Below are 15,026 nucleotides of genomic sequence, written 5' to 3'. Positions count from 1 at the left end.
GCTTACTATCAGTTGAAGATGTTTTCTTTCCCGGCGCACACAGTTCGGAAGAGATATCCGTTCCTATTCCTGATAAATCAGACTTTCAGTTGAGGGAACCACCTCCGGATCTCGTCGATCTTACGAAGGAGCGAGCCACTGATACCCAGATCAGATGGAGATATCTGCCTGATTGACTTTTTTTAATCAGAAGAGGATTGTTCTACTTATTTTCTGGCATCGCGCCCAGATCAGTTTAAAGACTTCCTTTCCCGGCGTACACAGTTCGGAAGAGATATCTGTTCCTATTCCTGATAAATCAGACTTTCAGTTGAGGGAACCGCCTCCGGATCTCGTCGATCTTACAAAGGAGCAAGCCACTGATACCCAGATCAGATGGAGATATCTACCTGATTGACTTTGTCATTCAGAAGAGGATTGTTCTACTTATTTTCTAGCATCGAGCCTAGATCAGTTAAAGACTTCCTTTCCCGGCGTACACAGTTCGGAAGAGATATTGTTCCTATTCCTGATAAACCAGACTTTCGGTTGAGGGAACCGCCTCCGGATCTCGTCGATCTTACGAAGGAGCAAGCCGCTGATACCCAGATCAGTTGGAATATCTGCCTGATGATTTAATTGCATCAGATGGAGATGTCGCCTTGGTGCCCAGACCAGAGATATTTACTACCCGTTGATGCCCAGATCAGCCGGAATATCTCATTTCGATCCCTAGATCGACTTAGACATCTATCCCCGATTCCTGTTCGGAAGACATCTGCTACGCCTGATGCCCAGATCAGCCGAGATGTTACTTCTTTTGATGCCCAGATCAATTGAAGTCTTTTCCCCTGCCTGTGGGGTTATCTGTTCCTTCTTATCGCAAGTTGGAGCTTATTTAATTATTCAGGTCAATTGAAGTTTTTTCTCCCTGCTTGCGGGGTGGTACATTCCTTCTTATCACAAGACGGAATCTTTTATTGATCAAGAGCGCAAATTTTCGAGTTCATTCTGGTATTCAATCTCCTTCCACCTCAACGGTTCGAAACTTTCGTTTCTCGCTCGTCAGGTTCAAGAAGTTTGAATAGGGGCAGCTGTTGCACCCCAAAATTTGCCCTCTTTATTTGAGCTATAAGTTAATAATGACGTTTATTTCGTCATTCAAAAATTGAAGAAAAATAATAAAGAGTTTTCATGGGTTCAAGAAGAAAGGCGTGAAAAATGGTTTAAACAGTGGAAATACGAGAAAAAATTCGCAAGTCATATTTGGAAGGTGATATGAGCTTAGTTCCCGCGTTATCTTGACTGTTTCGACGATGTCTACAACTTTCGTGTTCGGCTCGGAAGCTAATTCTTTGAAGAAGGTCGTCAAATTTGCAAATTACTTGAGGTTTCGCAGTGAAAAACGGTGCTGAATGTAGGGTTTTCGGACAATAAAAAATTCATATCTCACAATCCGCTCGTCGGATTCGCTTGAAAATTTAACTGGAGCTCCGTGTCATCATTACCAAGATTTTATATGTTCGGACCGAAGACCAATTATGCACCAAAAATTCCCAGCATTTTGAAGAACGCCTTGATTTTTCAGTGAAAAGTGTGTTTTCGAGCATGTCGCGCCGAGTTCGAAAATTCATAACTTCTTCGATTTTTATCGTATGAAGTCCATTCCGGCGGCATTCTCTCAGAAATTTCGTTAGCTTCGATTCTTCGTCACACATGCCTGTTCAGATTCTGAGCCGAAGATAGGTTTTTATCGAGTTCTTTGAGCGGTACTCACAAAATTTCGCACAGTCGCGCCAGATGAATCAACGTTTCTCGTCATTCAAACAGGCGTATTTTCTTCATCGCTTATCGGATTAAGGTGATTCTCGCGGCGACGGATCACAAATTTGGTCATCTTCATAATGGCATCGGTTTCGTTCCGGAATTCAGAGCCGAACCGAGTTTCCTTAAAAGCGAGCCAAATGAGACGCACCGAGGGCAATTTGGACATTTCGCGTTGACAATATATAAACATTTTGCTCTTCACAAATCAAGGGGGAGGACTCTCATAACTTCAATTCACCCAAAATAATCAAAAACACTTTCTCTCAATTCTCTCTCATTTCTCTCAAATCAAAACCACAAATTACACAAAACTTTCATCAATATTCATCAATCTTCTTCAAGAATAAAAAACAACATGGATTGAAAAGTGAAGATCGGATCGAAGTTTCTCCTCCTCTCTCCTATACACTTCGCGCGCGCCTCTCTCTCCCCTTGGGATTCACTTTTCGTCTTTGCTTCGCGTTTGCGTTCGTGTCGTGTTGGTGTTCGCGCGTCGGTTTAGATCTTCATCCGGTAAGCTTTCGGATCTTGAATTAAGTGCTTAATTGTTGATCATTATGTGAATTCAAATCTAGATTCATGCTTTGTTCTTGATTAATTGATGATGATGTTTGATTGCGGATGATGGATCTATGATAATTGATGATGATAATTGTTTGTTGATTGAATGATTCGTGTTGATCTTGATTATTTGATTGAATTCGAGATTTACCGGTGAATAGTTGTTGATGATATATTGATAATGCTCTATGAATTAAATATATGCACACAAAGTGTTTGATGATTTGATTAAGAGAATTGTGATGGTTTGATAATATTGAGTTGTTGTGAATTAAGGTGCATGTGGATGAATTTTAGAAGTAGGACTTGTTTGGTTCAATTTTAGAATGTGAATTTCAACTTAAGCATGATAATTGGTGTTGACATGAGAGGTTATAACCATGAGCATGATGCTGAATTTTTGAGGTTGATTCTTGTTGTTGTTGTGCTTGATGATAATGATTGAAGTTGAATATACTTGGTGCACAAATGTGAGTTTAATGTGGAGAATTGTAGTGATTACACTCTTGAAAATCATGATTCTATGTTATCTTCGCTCTTGCCAATAATATACTTTGAGCCAATTGCCATGAGTCATTTCTTGGTGTTTATGTGTGACTTCTATGAGTTGTTGGGGCTGTTTTAAAGGTAGCATAATGCAGAATTTTCTTGGCTTTGTATTGGTGTTGCATTTCATTATTTTCAACTCATGAAAACATAGTTTTTTTGAAGGATTTTTGTCTAAACTTTATTGTGTTGTTTGTTTGTTAATTCTAAGTGATAGTAGAGCTTTCTTGTGTGTTAATAAATGCCTCTAAGTGCTGGAACTTGCTGCTACACCATGCTATTTTCTTTCTTTCCGAATTTTTCCATAACTCGCGCGGTGTGTCGGCTTTACTTCAAAATGTCATAACTCTTGAACCGTGTTGAATTTTTGCGAATGTGAATAATGTTTCTTGAGTAGAATAATGCTTCCAGAGCTGATGGTGAGGTTTATTCTCGGTTTCGGACGACTTTTTTTATCGTTTTCGCTACTGTCCCGTTTCGGAAATCGTGCTTCCGAGCCGATTTAATAAATTCCGACCGCATATTTGAGTTCTTTGGCACGTTTCTAGCTTACCATAAAATTTTGGTTTAATTCCGACAAGTTTAGTTTTTTATCATTTTTACCCGGTTTCGACGTTTCGGTGTACCGTTGTGCATGTAAATACTTGTGTTGGCTTCCGTAGTTTTAGTGTACATATTTGATTTGCTCTTGAATACTATCTCATGTTTCTTCTTGTTTGCTTTTGTTATGTTTTCACTTTCTATTCTGTTATCCATTTCCGGTTCAGCTTATAATTCAATAACGCAATTCCGATTGCGGTGTCTTGTTATCTCTAACGTGTGTGCTAGTATGCAAGGCAACATGGAGGCTCTGGTCGATGCCCGCTCTCGTGTTCCGCTTTATTTGCGGGACACGACATTTATCCTCTCTCTGATTCGCGTTTCTACACGCATCCTTTATCATTATACTTGCTTGTCCGGACTTCTGTTTCCCTTGCAGGTGTATGGTATTCGTTGTGCCCGATGCACACGTTGGCGCGTGATTTATTTTCATCGCGCCGATTCTTGATTGCTTATGCGGATTTTAATCGGAGTGCTGACATGTTTGCTGTTGCTTTTGCTAGCTCGCTCGCGGGATCCTAGTTTACTCGCTCTCTTCGTTTTAGTTTACGGATCATCATCCGTTTGGTATTGATTCCGTTTCATTTTACTTCTTTCTGTACTTTATCGCTTTCTCGCATCATCCTTTAACATGAGAAGTAGGACCTAGACATGCATCTGGCCAAGCCCTCGAAAGAGGCTCTGTTTTTGTTGGTGTGTTTACATTTGTGCTTTGCGGCAGGGAGTCACGGTGTAATAAGTCCTATATGGCACTCCGTTAAGTCCTCATGGAAGGCATGCGGTCAAGGGTTCGTAATCAACCCCCGCCTAGTCTCATCGAGTCTGTTCAGTATGCGCACGCCTCGCGTTGCTCGCTTCCGAACGTGCAAAAGATCTTGTTATCGAGTATGTCAGGAAAAGGGTTCATGTAGCCGGACCCCCGCCTTTCCTATAGCTCATGTCACTCGACGTTGATGCTCGGTGTACACACGCACCGTTTTCCTTTACGATCCGTGACGGCTTGGTTGCTGAGAGGGGTCCGCCCTCTTGTCTATGGCCCGATCATTTTCGCGAGGTCTAATGCTTGGTTGACTTGGGTTGAGCTGCTCCCCTTGGCTATGGCGGGACCGCTTTTCTACCATTCGGTCAGTACCGTTGGTTTTGTTTGCTTTACGAGCGGATGCTCGTTTGTGTGATATTATTGTGTGCTTCCCCTTTTTTCGCGTAGGTTGCTAGTTTAGCTTAGACTTGTACCCTTTGTATGATAACATTAGGTAGCAAGCTTTCCCCCTTAGCTTAGGTCTTCCTCATGCATTCTTTAAAACACAAACCACACTCTTTGATTTTCTTTTCTTAAGAGCTTGTTATTTCCGCTCCATTCCCAGCATAAGTCTCCAAAGGTCGAGCAGCGGAGTGTGAATGTAACTTGTTCACCTAAAAAACACAAAACAAACAAAATTAGTTAGCCGAGCTACGGTAGCTCTGATTCTGCAAAACAGATACGTAGGCAGCGGGGTAGGGCCCGTGCGAGCATAACACTTTCTTTTCCCTACATTCTGCATTCATTTTAGTCCAGATTAGCGTAGATTTGTTACACACCCATAGATTTAGACACAAGCGTGGATACCATCGAGTACGATGGGCGCGTGGGGTGCTAACACCTTCCCCTCGCGTAACCGACTCCCTTACCCTTTTCTCTGGTCGTGAGACCGTTGTTTTGTTTTGTGGTTTGCTGGCATTCCCTTCCTTTTCAGGATAAATATGTTAGTGGCGACTCTGTTAATTTTCGCGGTAGCGACACACAACATCATGACATATACATATATTATTCTCAACATACATATTCAAGTCAAAACACAATTACGGACGAATCCTCAAAATACCGTAATTTACCGACAAACCGAATGATTGATCCAACTTCAAGTATATTCCAATCAATTAAACTCATTGCAATTAATTTAACTATTAATTTAACCAATTAATATCAAACTATATTAATTTAATTCACTTCAATTTCTACTCCATTTCCAATTTCTAGCATTCTATTGCTCAAAACCATTTTTATTGAAAAGAATATCACGCTAGCTTTCTAACGCCTCGAACGAAGACTCAAACGGAGTTACGGTTCAAAAGATATGAATTGTTAAAGTTCCAATAAAAAAACAAACACCGACGTTATACACTGACAACTCTAAACATGTCAGAATTACTCAAAACAAATAAAAATATGACTCTTAATAATTCAAAACAACTCTGACAACTTATTGTCGACTCTAACAACTCTATTGACAACTCTAACAACTCTATTGACAATTCTATTAAATTATTATAATTTATTTATAAAGAATATTTAAACCAAATACAATTTCAGTCGATTCGTAAAATATCACAATTTCAACAAAATAACACCACCATGTTAATCTACTAATTAAATTTAGCTACCACGTCGATTTTCATCAAATTCCGGTCATCTAATCATACCGCTTAATTCGACTATTTTGATCAAACGGAACTATTTATTAATTCTATAATTACTAATGTTAACTAGGAATTTGTTCTATTCACTATACATACTTCACCATTCTTTAATTCTACTGGTTTCCAATTTATTGTCTCTACTGTTCAATTATATTTCCATTTCGTAATGGCCATATCCATTATATATATTAGTTAACATTGGAAGCAAGCTCATAACAGGCTTATATATATTCTAACACATTCAATCATTAATTAATTAACATAATAAAAGCAAGCACATAAGAGGGCTCATATATATTCTAACAAATTCAATCATTGGTTTAATAGCTAATACAGTAGGCAACCAGCAAGAAAACATTATGCAGCACTTATCAAAATTGCATAAAACAAAATGGAGTAATAGTCTAATGGGAGAGTCACTCGGCAAACCCACGTTAACAGCACCTGAGCAACAAACAGAATCATACAAAGGCATAGTAGTTTTAGAACCATTCATATATTGATATGTACAGCAACGACATAATTTCAATTTCCAGAAAAACAGTCAACACAACAATTTCAAACAACACCCATAAACAGATTCAACACAATAAATGAATAACCTAAATCCCTAATCCCCAACATACAATTGTTCATGAGCCCCATTATAGGAAGAGAATCCCACCCTTACCTTATTCAATGGAAGCAACTTAATGGGTCTCTAATTGCATCTTCAATTGACACCATGGATGAAAATCTTCAAGCTCCTTCTTCTTTTCCATAGTCTTGCCTCTTTCTCTTCAAATCTTGTTTTCTCCCAAAAATGACAACACTACTCTTTCTCATCTCTAAAACCCTAATATAAAATCATTTGGGCTTAGTGTTTAAATCCTCTCTTTATTTAATATCCTCCAAAATCAATTTAGGCCCAATAAGAGATATAACTCAAATAATTAATTATATCACTTATAATAATAATTCCTTCAATATAATAATTCCGACTTATAAATAATATTATTCTTAATATTATTTTCCGACTATCCGACTTCAATTTATATAATTCCAAATACGCCCTTAAATAATACCGACAATCCAAATTCGACTAAATCAAATATTTAAATCCTTCAATAATTTAATTAACCAATTTAATTAAATTCGGGGTGTTACAGAAGACATTCAATCTGAAATGAAATTCTGGGAAAATGCATTAATCATGTATGTATTAGAGGGGGATTTATCCATGACTGCTGTGAAGAAGTTCATGATGACTACTTGGAACTTTGTTTCTCTCCCAGAACTCTATTATAATGAAGAAGGATGCTTCATTGTTCGGATGAAGTCAAAGACTGATAAAGATGAAATCCTTATGCGAGGGCCTTACACAATTTTCCGCAAACCTGTGTTCCTGCACAAATGGAAGCCAATCGGCTTTTATTCCAGGTAAGGTGATTCAAGACAACATCCTTATGGCTCAAGAATTATTACGCGATACAGTCGTAAACAGGTGTCGCCTAGATGTGCTATCCAAATGGATATTCAAAAGGCATATGACACACTCGAGTGGCAAGCCTTAGAGCAGATTATGCGGGAAATGAGTTTCCCAATGGAATTCATTACTTGGATACTGTTGTGTGTGAAAACCGTGACGTACAGGTACGCTATAAATGGTCAGGTTACCAACATGCTGACGGCCAAACGTGGGTTGCAACAGGGGGATCCTATTTCCCCCTTACTATTTGTCCTGGTTATTGAATATATGCATCGCTGTTTGAAAAATCTGGAGCAGTGGACTGAGTTCCAGTATCACCCTCGATGCAAGAAGCTAGGAATCACAAATGTGAGCTTTGCTGATGATGTGATGTTGTTCACCAGGGGTGACAAAAGTTCTGTGCAGCTCATATTACAGGAAATAAGCAGATTTTCTTTGGCCACGGGTCTAAAAGCTCACCCATCAAAATGCAAACTATACTTTGGAGGAGTGCCTAGACATGTCAGAGAGGAGATTATGCAATTCACAGGTTTTGCATAAGGAAAAATACCATTCAAATACCTTGGAGTTCCTTTAGAAAGTAAGAAACTATCAGCCCAGCATTTCAGACCTTTGATTGATAAGATTATGGCGAGAATTACACATTGGTCGGCCCGGTTGTTAAGTTATGCAGGCCGTTGTCAACTGATTAACAGTACATTGTTTGCCATCTCAGCCTACTGGATGCAAGTTTTCTATTTCCCTAAAAAAAGTCATCAAGCAAATCGAGGCGTTATGTCGGAATTACTTGTGGAGTGGGACTATGATGAGCAAGAAGGCACCGATAGCTTGGGAAAGCGTTTGTTTGCCCAAATCAGCGGGGGGACTAAATATGGGGAAGCTCTTGTGGAATATACACAAAAAAGCGGACAAACTATGGATTCGTTGGTTGGATAGTTACTTCTTTAAAAACCAGGATGTGATGCAATGGCAAGTGAAGCAGAGTAGTTCTTGGATGGTGAGAAAATTATGTAGCCTGCGTGAGACTATGACAAATACACCATACTGGGAACAAGCGGAGGTTAGTGATAAATTCAAGACATCCGACATGTACAAAGCAATTATGGGAGATGTTAACCATGTTGAGTGGAAGAAGATGATTGTTGATAACTATGCGAGACCAAGAACCATATTCGTGCTTTGGATGACCCTTAAAGGTAGATTGCCCACAAAGGATAGATTATGTAAGTTTGGGATCCTAACGGAGAATAGATGTTGTTTTTGCCAAGGTGAAGAATCGGTTGAGCACTTGTTTTTTGCGTGTGAGGAAACAAAGAAGATTTGGAAAAATGTCTTGGAATGGCTTCACATCGATAGGAACCCAAGGGGATGGAAGGAAGAGAGCATGTGGCTCATTAGTGAAACAAGGAAGAAAGGATGGAAAAGAAAAATCCTAAAAGTGGCTATTACGGAAACGATATATGAAGTGTGGAATTCCAAAAAAAAATAAAGGAAAATCATAAATTCAAAAGATATAAAAAACTTACTTAAGAGAATGTAACTTCACAGATTCTAGATGCTTTCCATGTGTCTGACAGATCTTTTTCTGAAATGCTTTTTGATTTTCCTTTTTCAATACCAATATCTAAGGTTCGGAGGTTCACTGCGTTCCCCAAAAGGTAGTTAAGCAATGACATATCTCTAGTTGTTATGATAGATTGTACAATACAGTTTGTGATGGATGACATGCATTTTGGAATATTGTCTGGTTTCACAAAATTTCCGTCATCCTCCCCGTTCCATTCAGTGGCAAAGCTATCCTGTTCACCAAATATAAACTATAAACTTAAATAAACAAGTGAAATAAAAAATAAATAAAATATATTCAAACCTGAGTGAAAATTAAAATCTGAAGGTTGGGGCTGCAACTTAAGATTTGTAGCACAGAGTCCCTCGTCCCTTTGAAATTCAAAGACTTCAAACGTTCAAATGTTGGAATTTGTAAAAACGCCATTGCGCTTCCGTCCTATTTAACCGGTATTATCAACTTAGTAACTAATAAGCATGTATGGAATAGCTGTATATCATTACAAGGCATTACCTCAATGAGTTTGTATGGATTAAAGTCTTCACATGAAAAATGGAGGGATTCCGAAAGGGCTAGTAGTTGAAATGGAAAGTTGTGAAGCGAACATTCTGAAAAAACTGCGCTATTTAATTTTGGCAGTGGATCAATGCTGAAGTCTTCGGTACTGTCTTTCTCAAAAGACTTGTCTTTCTCAAAAGACAAGTCTATGCCAATTAATTTGAGTTTTTTAACAGCTTTACATTTAGCAAGGAATGCTAAAAAACTTTTTGAGTCAAACAAAACTAGTTTCAAGACCAGATTTTGCAGCAACGAAAACTCAATACCGTCAAATGAAAAGCCTACTAAACTAAAATGAACTAGTTCGAGGTCAACTAACCCCTTGCAACCAGACACCGCCATAGGCAACATAGGATATATCACATTATAACAAGATATGCTCTTCATATGTAATCGAAGATTTTGGAGATTTTTTTTTATCGAGATAGTTAACCAACTTGCCAAGTGGCTAAGTCCTAATGCCATATCCCTCGCAAAGTATTTAACTTCAAAGCAAAAAGATTTGATGGGATGAAATTCCCCAGGAGCTGCCTCTTCTCTTTTTTCCATAACATGGTCGATAAATCTTTTAAGACGATGGTCAGATATATGGTCCGAGACATATTCTCCCATAACAACAATGCTTTCCACGTTTAACCATACACCGCGGAATCTTTTGGCCAATAAAGAAGTGCCTATAGCACTTCTGGTGGTTAGAAAAGACAGAATATGTGTGAGAACTTCATCAGGAATTTCACTTATTCTATCCTGCCTTCTGCTAAGCCGACTACTCCGACGAAGCATTTTTTAATGACCTGCAAAAGATAATGAAAAAACAGTCCTTTTAAGTCCTTAGTAATAGCTACAGAATATTAAAAGGGGAACAATTAAAGGGACAAGCATTAGGCAAGGTATCCAACACGCATCATTTCATTTCAATATCAAGACTTTGTGTCAAAACTAAGGCCTATGTCAAAATATATTGGGTTAAAATCTATGAGAGAATTAATCAAATACATAGAGTGCTACAATTTCATCTCAAAAATCTACATTACATCCTAATTATACCTATTGGAGAAGAGAGTGAGAAGGAACGCGTTGCGGTGAGAGAGGGCGGCGGAGAGATATCGCTGACGGAGTTGGTTGCTCAGAGGGAGGAGGCGTTGATTCTTGGTGAGAGGAGAAAGAGGTGAGAGTCTTCAATCTTGTTTCTCTTGTGTTCAAGATGAAGATGAGGACGAGCTTCGTGACTTTTCGTTGCGAGAGTTTTCGGATTCTTGGGATTTTTTGTCTTGAGAGGATCCGATTGATGATTTTTTTTGTTGTTGTTGTTGTTGTTATGTGCACTATCTCATGTCTCATGTCTCATGCCATGTGCCTTAAGCCAAAAGGTCCACCTTTAGTAGACTTTGACCAAGATCATGCCTTTTGTCCATGTGCCTTAATCTTTTGATGATTCAATGATACACCAAGTAAATACAACTAAATCCGCACCACATGACTTATAACTCCATGTCTTGATCAATGACTTCTAATATAATCCACTTAGATGAATTAAAATAATAACTTGTATTGGAAGAAACCCCGAATTCATGTTGCACGGGAAGAAATTTACTCAGAAGAATCAATGCCCCAAAGTATTTCCTTTGAAAGTGAGAATCAAACTATTGCTTGGAGGGATTCTAGAAGTGCTGCAACTATCTTGGACATCTTCAAGGAGCTTCAAGGAAGCTTTTGGAATGCTTAGAATGCCTTAATCACCTCTGCACCTTCAAGGAGACAGAAAGAGCTCAGACAAAGTGTCGTTAAGCTGACCAAGAATGTTCCTACCACTTCTACTGATGCGATCCCAAAATCCATGGAGATTCCTATTAGGGAGATTTCTAAGGTGGTGGACGATCACCACACTGTCATTGACCTTGAGCAAGACCTTACTTCTGATGTGGCTGAAACTGCTAGAATGTATCGTGCTTTTGAGGAGCGTCTCAAGGCCATCGAGGCTACCAAGACTTCCAGTTTCAATATGTTAGGGACCAAATAGTAGTAAATTTCACATCTTTTATTGGTCCCTTTTAACCAATTCCTATTCAAATCATATGTTTTTAATCACACAATAGGCAAAAATGCAATTATTCTTGTTCTAACTCTAGTTGAGTAGGTATTTCACTCTGTTTGCTAGTTTGTAGAGTTTTTGCTTCAAGAAGTTGGAGATTTGAATCACAAAGAATGAGCCGAGCAAGAGTACCAAGAAACCAAGCCAAGAAGTGGAAATCCACTCTATTCGCGCCGCGTCCCCATGTTTGCGCCGCGAACTGAAGAAAATCCTACCAGCGTGTTTTAGTTCCAATTCCTACTTTTGAGTGGCATGTTTGCAAGGTGGCGTGAAAGACAGCAAAAAAGCACTTTTTGGAGCTATTGGTTTCTATTGGTCACTTAAGGAGGCAAGAGGAATAACAATCTTTTTTTTTTGTCTTATTGAAAAGAAAAACTTTGTGTAATTTGAGAGATCTCCATCACTTAGGATTTTTATTATTCATTATTGATATTTTGAAAAGAGAATAGAGAGAAAATAGGAAAGAAAGCCAAAAACAAAATTCATCATTTTTGTGAGCTTGCTACTATAGGCGGGACCCTCTGGATTGCTTTGTAATACATTGTATTTTAGTTATATAATCTCTTTATTTCCAAAAAAAAAAAAAAGATGACTTAGATCTGCCATAAAAAAAAATGATGACTTAGATCAAAATGATATTTTTTTCAAGCATTAAATTGTACTTGTTTTAGTTGTCAAATTATCTAATCTTTAGATATATTTTTCAAGCATATTGTATTTGTTTTAGATGACAAGTTTATATGAGAAAATTGAGTCTGAGATTTCTTGTTTATCTTTCATATTTGACCCTATTGAAACAGTTACTCTTTCTTGAGGAATTTGCATAAATCATGATTTTAGATATTTGTGTCAAAATTTAAAGACACCAAAATATATATATTTTTTTAAAAAAATTCAACTGAAGCGAAGCATAGAAACAAACTCTGATGTCTATGGAATGCTAAATTCAATTAATTTCTAATGTTCAGGACTATTCATAAATTTTTCAATAAGATAGTGACATGTACTAAATAAATAATATACATAAAAAATAATATTAGCATGAATTTTTTATTGACATGTACTTTGCTCACAAAATCAATTAAAAAACCATTTAAAGCTCCATTATAAACCATGAAGACGCCTAAAAAGTTTGTCCACTTAGAATTCAATTTTTTTAAAAGCAAAATGATATTCTTAACCTATATTCATCTATACCCATTAGTACAACATTATAATAATAATAAACTTTCTTTTAATATTATTAATTAACTCTATAACTCTTAAAAATCTGAATGTTTATTAATCAAATTTATAATTTTATTAACCAACATTGTACTAATCAATTTTGTTTTATTGTTAAAAATTATTTTTAATATCCGAACATTTATTAATCAATTCACCATTCTATTAATTAATTTTTTTATATTATATTAACCAACTTTAATTTATTACTAAAAATCACTATTCATATACTATCTATATGGACACTTATCATATAGCACTATTTATAGGTTTATTTTTTATTTTAAAAAATATTGTTCAAGTATTTAGTGTAAAAAATTGTGTAAATATAGCACTGTTGTTTTTAAAATAACAAACAAATTCTGTTAATAAAATATAACTACTGTAAGCCATTTTTATGTCATTTATGCCATCATCCTTTGATTTTTATTCCCAAGAAACATGACACGAGCAGTATCACTATAACGTATCTTAGGAAACAAAATTCAAAATTTTGAAAATAACAAATATGATGGAATTCAATTTATAAATCATTTTAAAACATAATATAAACAATAGCATTGCATAAATTATTCTAACTCATCCTTACAAAATTGGTTGGTAAAATGATGAGTGTCTTTCTATATATAATCTTAATACACCCACTCACGCCCAGCACTCTTTTGGGCTTGGTGCGTGGATATTAATTTGTGACGTCCAACACTATTTTGGGCTTGGTGCGTACCATATTAGAATTTGACCTAACTCATCTTTACAAAATTGATTGGTAAGATGAGGGGTGTCCCTCTATATATACAATTTCAATACTCTAACTAATGTGGGACTTTAGGATCTTCTTAATAAAAACATAACAGTTGGTTTTTTATAACTTCAACTGCTAAATAGTTTCAGTAGATTGTTCAATTTCTCAAAAGCATCTAATTTCAAAGGCTCTTTAATCACATCAACTTGTTTCACCCTTGGTGAATGTCATTTTCTCCTTATAACTCCACAACCTTATTGTGAAGGTATGCAAAAGACACTAAATTAGTTTAAAGTATAATAACATTTAAATGAATAAATCATTACAAATTTTAAAAACTCACCCTGAATTATCTTCTCTGAATTTTTAAAATGATCAAAATCATTTTTGTTGAATTTGAAGCCAAAAGTATATAGCCAATTTGAGTGCAGATGAGTGCTTCAGTCATTTTAGGAGACGAAGAACTAAGATAAATATCAAGAACACGTCCATTAGTGCTGAAGCATGACTCAAACACCACGGTGGAAACTTGAACATCAAATACATCACGAGCTATGGCAAAAAGAACTCTGAATTTTGAAGAATTGATCTTCCACCAATCCAAAATGTTAAAAGTCAACATTATCATCCAAAATGAGTATTTTCGCAACACTGTCAAAGAGGTAAACACCGCTAAAATCATCCAAATCGATACTCGAAACAGAATTGCACTGCAATCAGCCGAAGCTCGAGAAATTTGGCGACTACATTATTGAATAATAAAATCAAGAAATTTGGTGAGAAGGACCGGCATAGGAATGCACATCCACTACAGAACCAAGAGTAATGGCAATTCCATGCTGCTACCTCAACACCAACACCACGGTCGAGACAACCAATCTTCCTTAACACAAAATGTTGCAATCTCCATCAATAGAAACATATAGTTTCAGTTAGGATCAACTTCGTTCTAACGATGACAAGACCAACCATCCGAACTTTGACAGTGTTCCACGCCCAAGATCAACAAATTGTTTGCGACCTACCAGAACTTCGGAACGGAAAGCCAGAGCCCCAACCTGCACTGATACCAAAACCATCCCAACTCACGCAACAGTCACTTCTACACACTAAGGACTGGAATCTCCGTGCTATCCCGAATTATGACAGATCCCGCAGCAGACCACCGATCACCAGTTAGCTCTGCGAAGTATACTGATACTAGTTCCAAGTGTTGAACTAACCACTGCCTCGCAAACCATCTCCTACCAAATAGTCGCGGATAAGCCTTGGAAATATTAAACCCAGCCAACCATAAAGCTAACAAAACCTCTGAGCTCTATCAGTTCGACCAAAACCCAACAATAAACTCTTAATCACTCAGCCATTTGGATATTGTCACCACATAGCTATGTTATGTTTGATG

At 37.1% G+C, this 15,026-nt stretch overlaps 1 protein-coding gene across 4 annotated transcripts; it reads right to left on the bottom strand.

The window, feature by feature from the left end:
• Nucleotides 1-334: 334 nt before the first annotated feature.
• LOC131645195 (F-box/FBD/LRR-repeat protein At5g44980-like) lies at nt 335-10,894 on the bottom strand. Of its 4 annotated transcripts, none has more exons than XM_058915860.1 (5): nt 10,611-10,894; nt 9,519-10,357; nt 9,309-9,443; nt 8,965-9,237; nt 335-6,805 (listed from the first exon to the last, which is right to left on the bottom strand). In XM_058915860.1, exons 2-4 carry the CDS (start codon nt 10,344-10,346, stop codon nt 8,965-8,967), a joined length of 1,236 nt encoding a protein of 411 aa, XP_058771843.1. In that variant the 5' UTR covers nt 10,347-10,357; nt 10,611-10,894; the 3' UTR covers nt 335-6,805. The 4 variants fall into 4 exon arrangements, with proteins under 4 accessions (XP_058771843.1, XP_058771845.1, XP_058771842.1 ...); XM_058915862.1 differs by having other exon boundaries at nt 337-6,414; XM_058915861.1 differs by lacking the exon at nt 335-6,805 and adding an exon at nt 6,839-7,354.
• Nucleotides 10,895-15,026: the final 4,132 nt, after the last annotated feature.

This window comes from Vicia villosa, linkage group LG1 (genome assembly GCF_029867415.1).
Source record: "Vicia villosa cultivar HV-30 ecotype Madison, WI linkage group LG1, Vvil1.0, whole genome shotgun sequence".
Taxonomy (NCBI): domain Eukaryota; kingdom Viridiplantae; phylum Streptophyta; class Magnoliopsida; order Fabales; family Fabaceae; genus Vicia; species Vicia villosa.
Note: the sequence above shows the minus strand (reverse complement) of the source record. Positions and strands in the feature narration are given on the sequence as shown.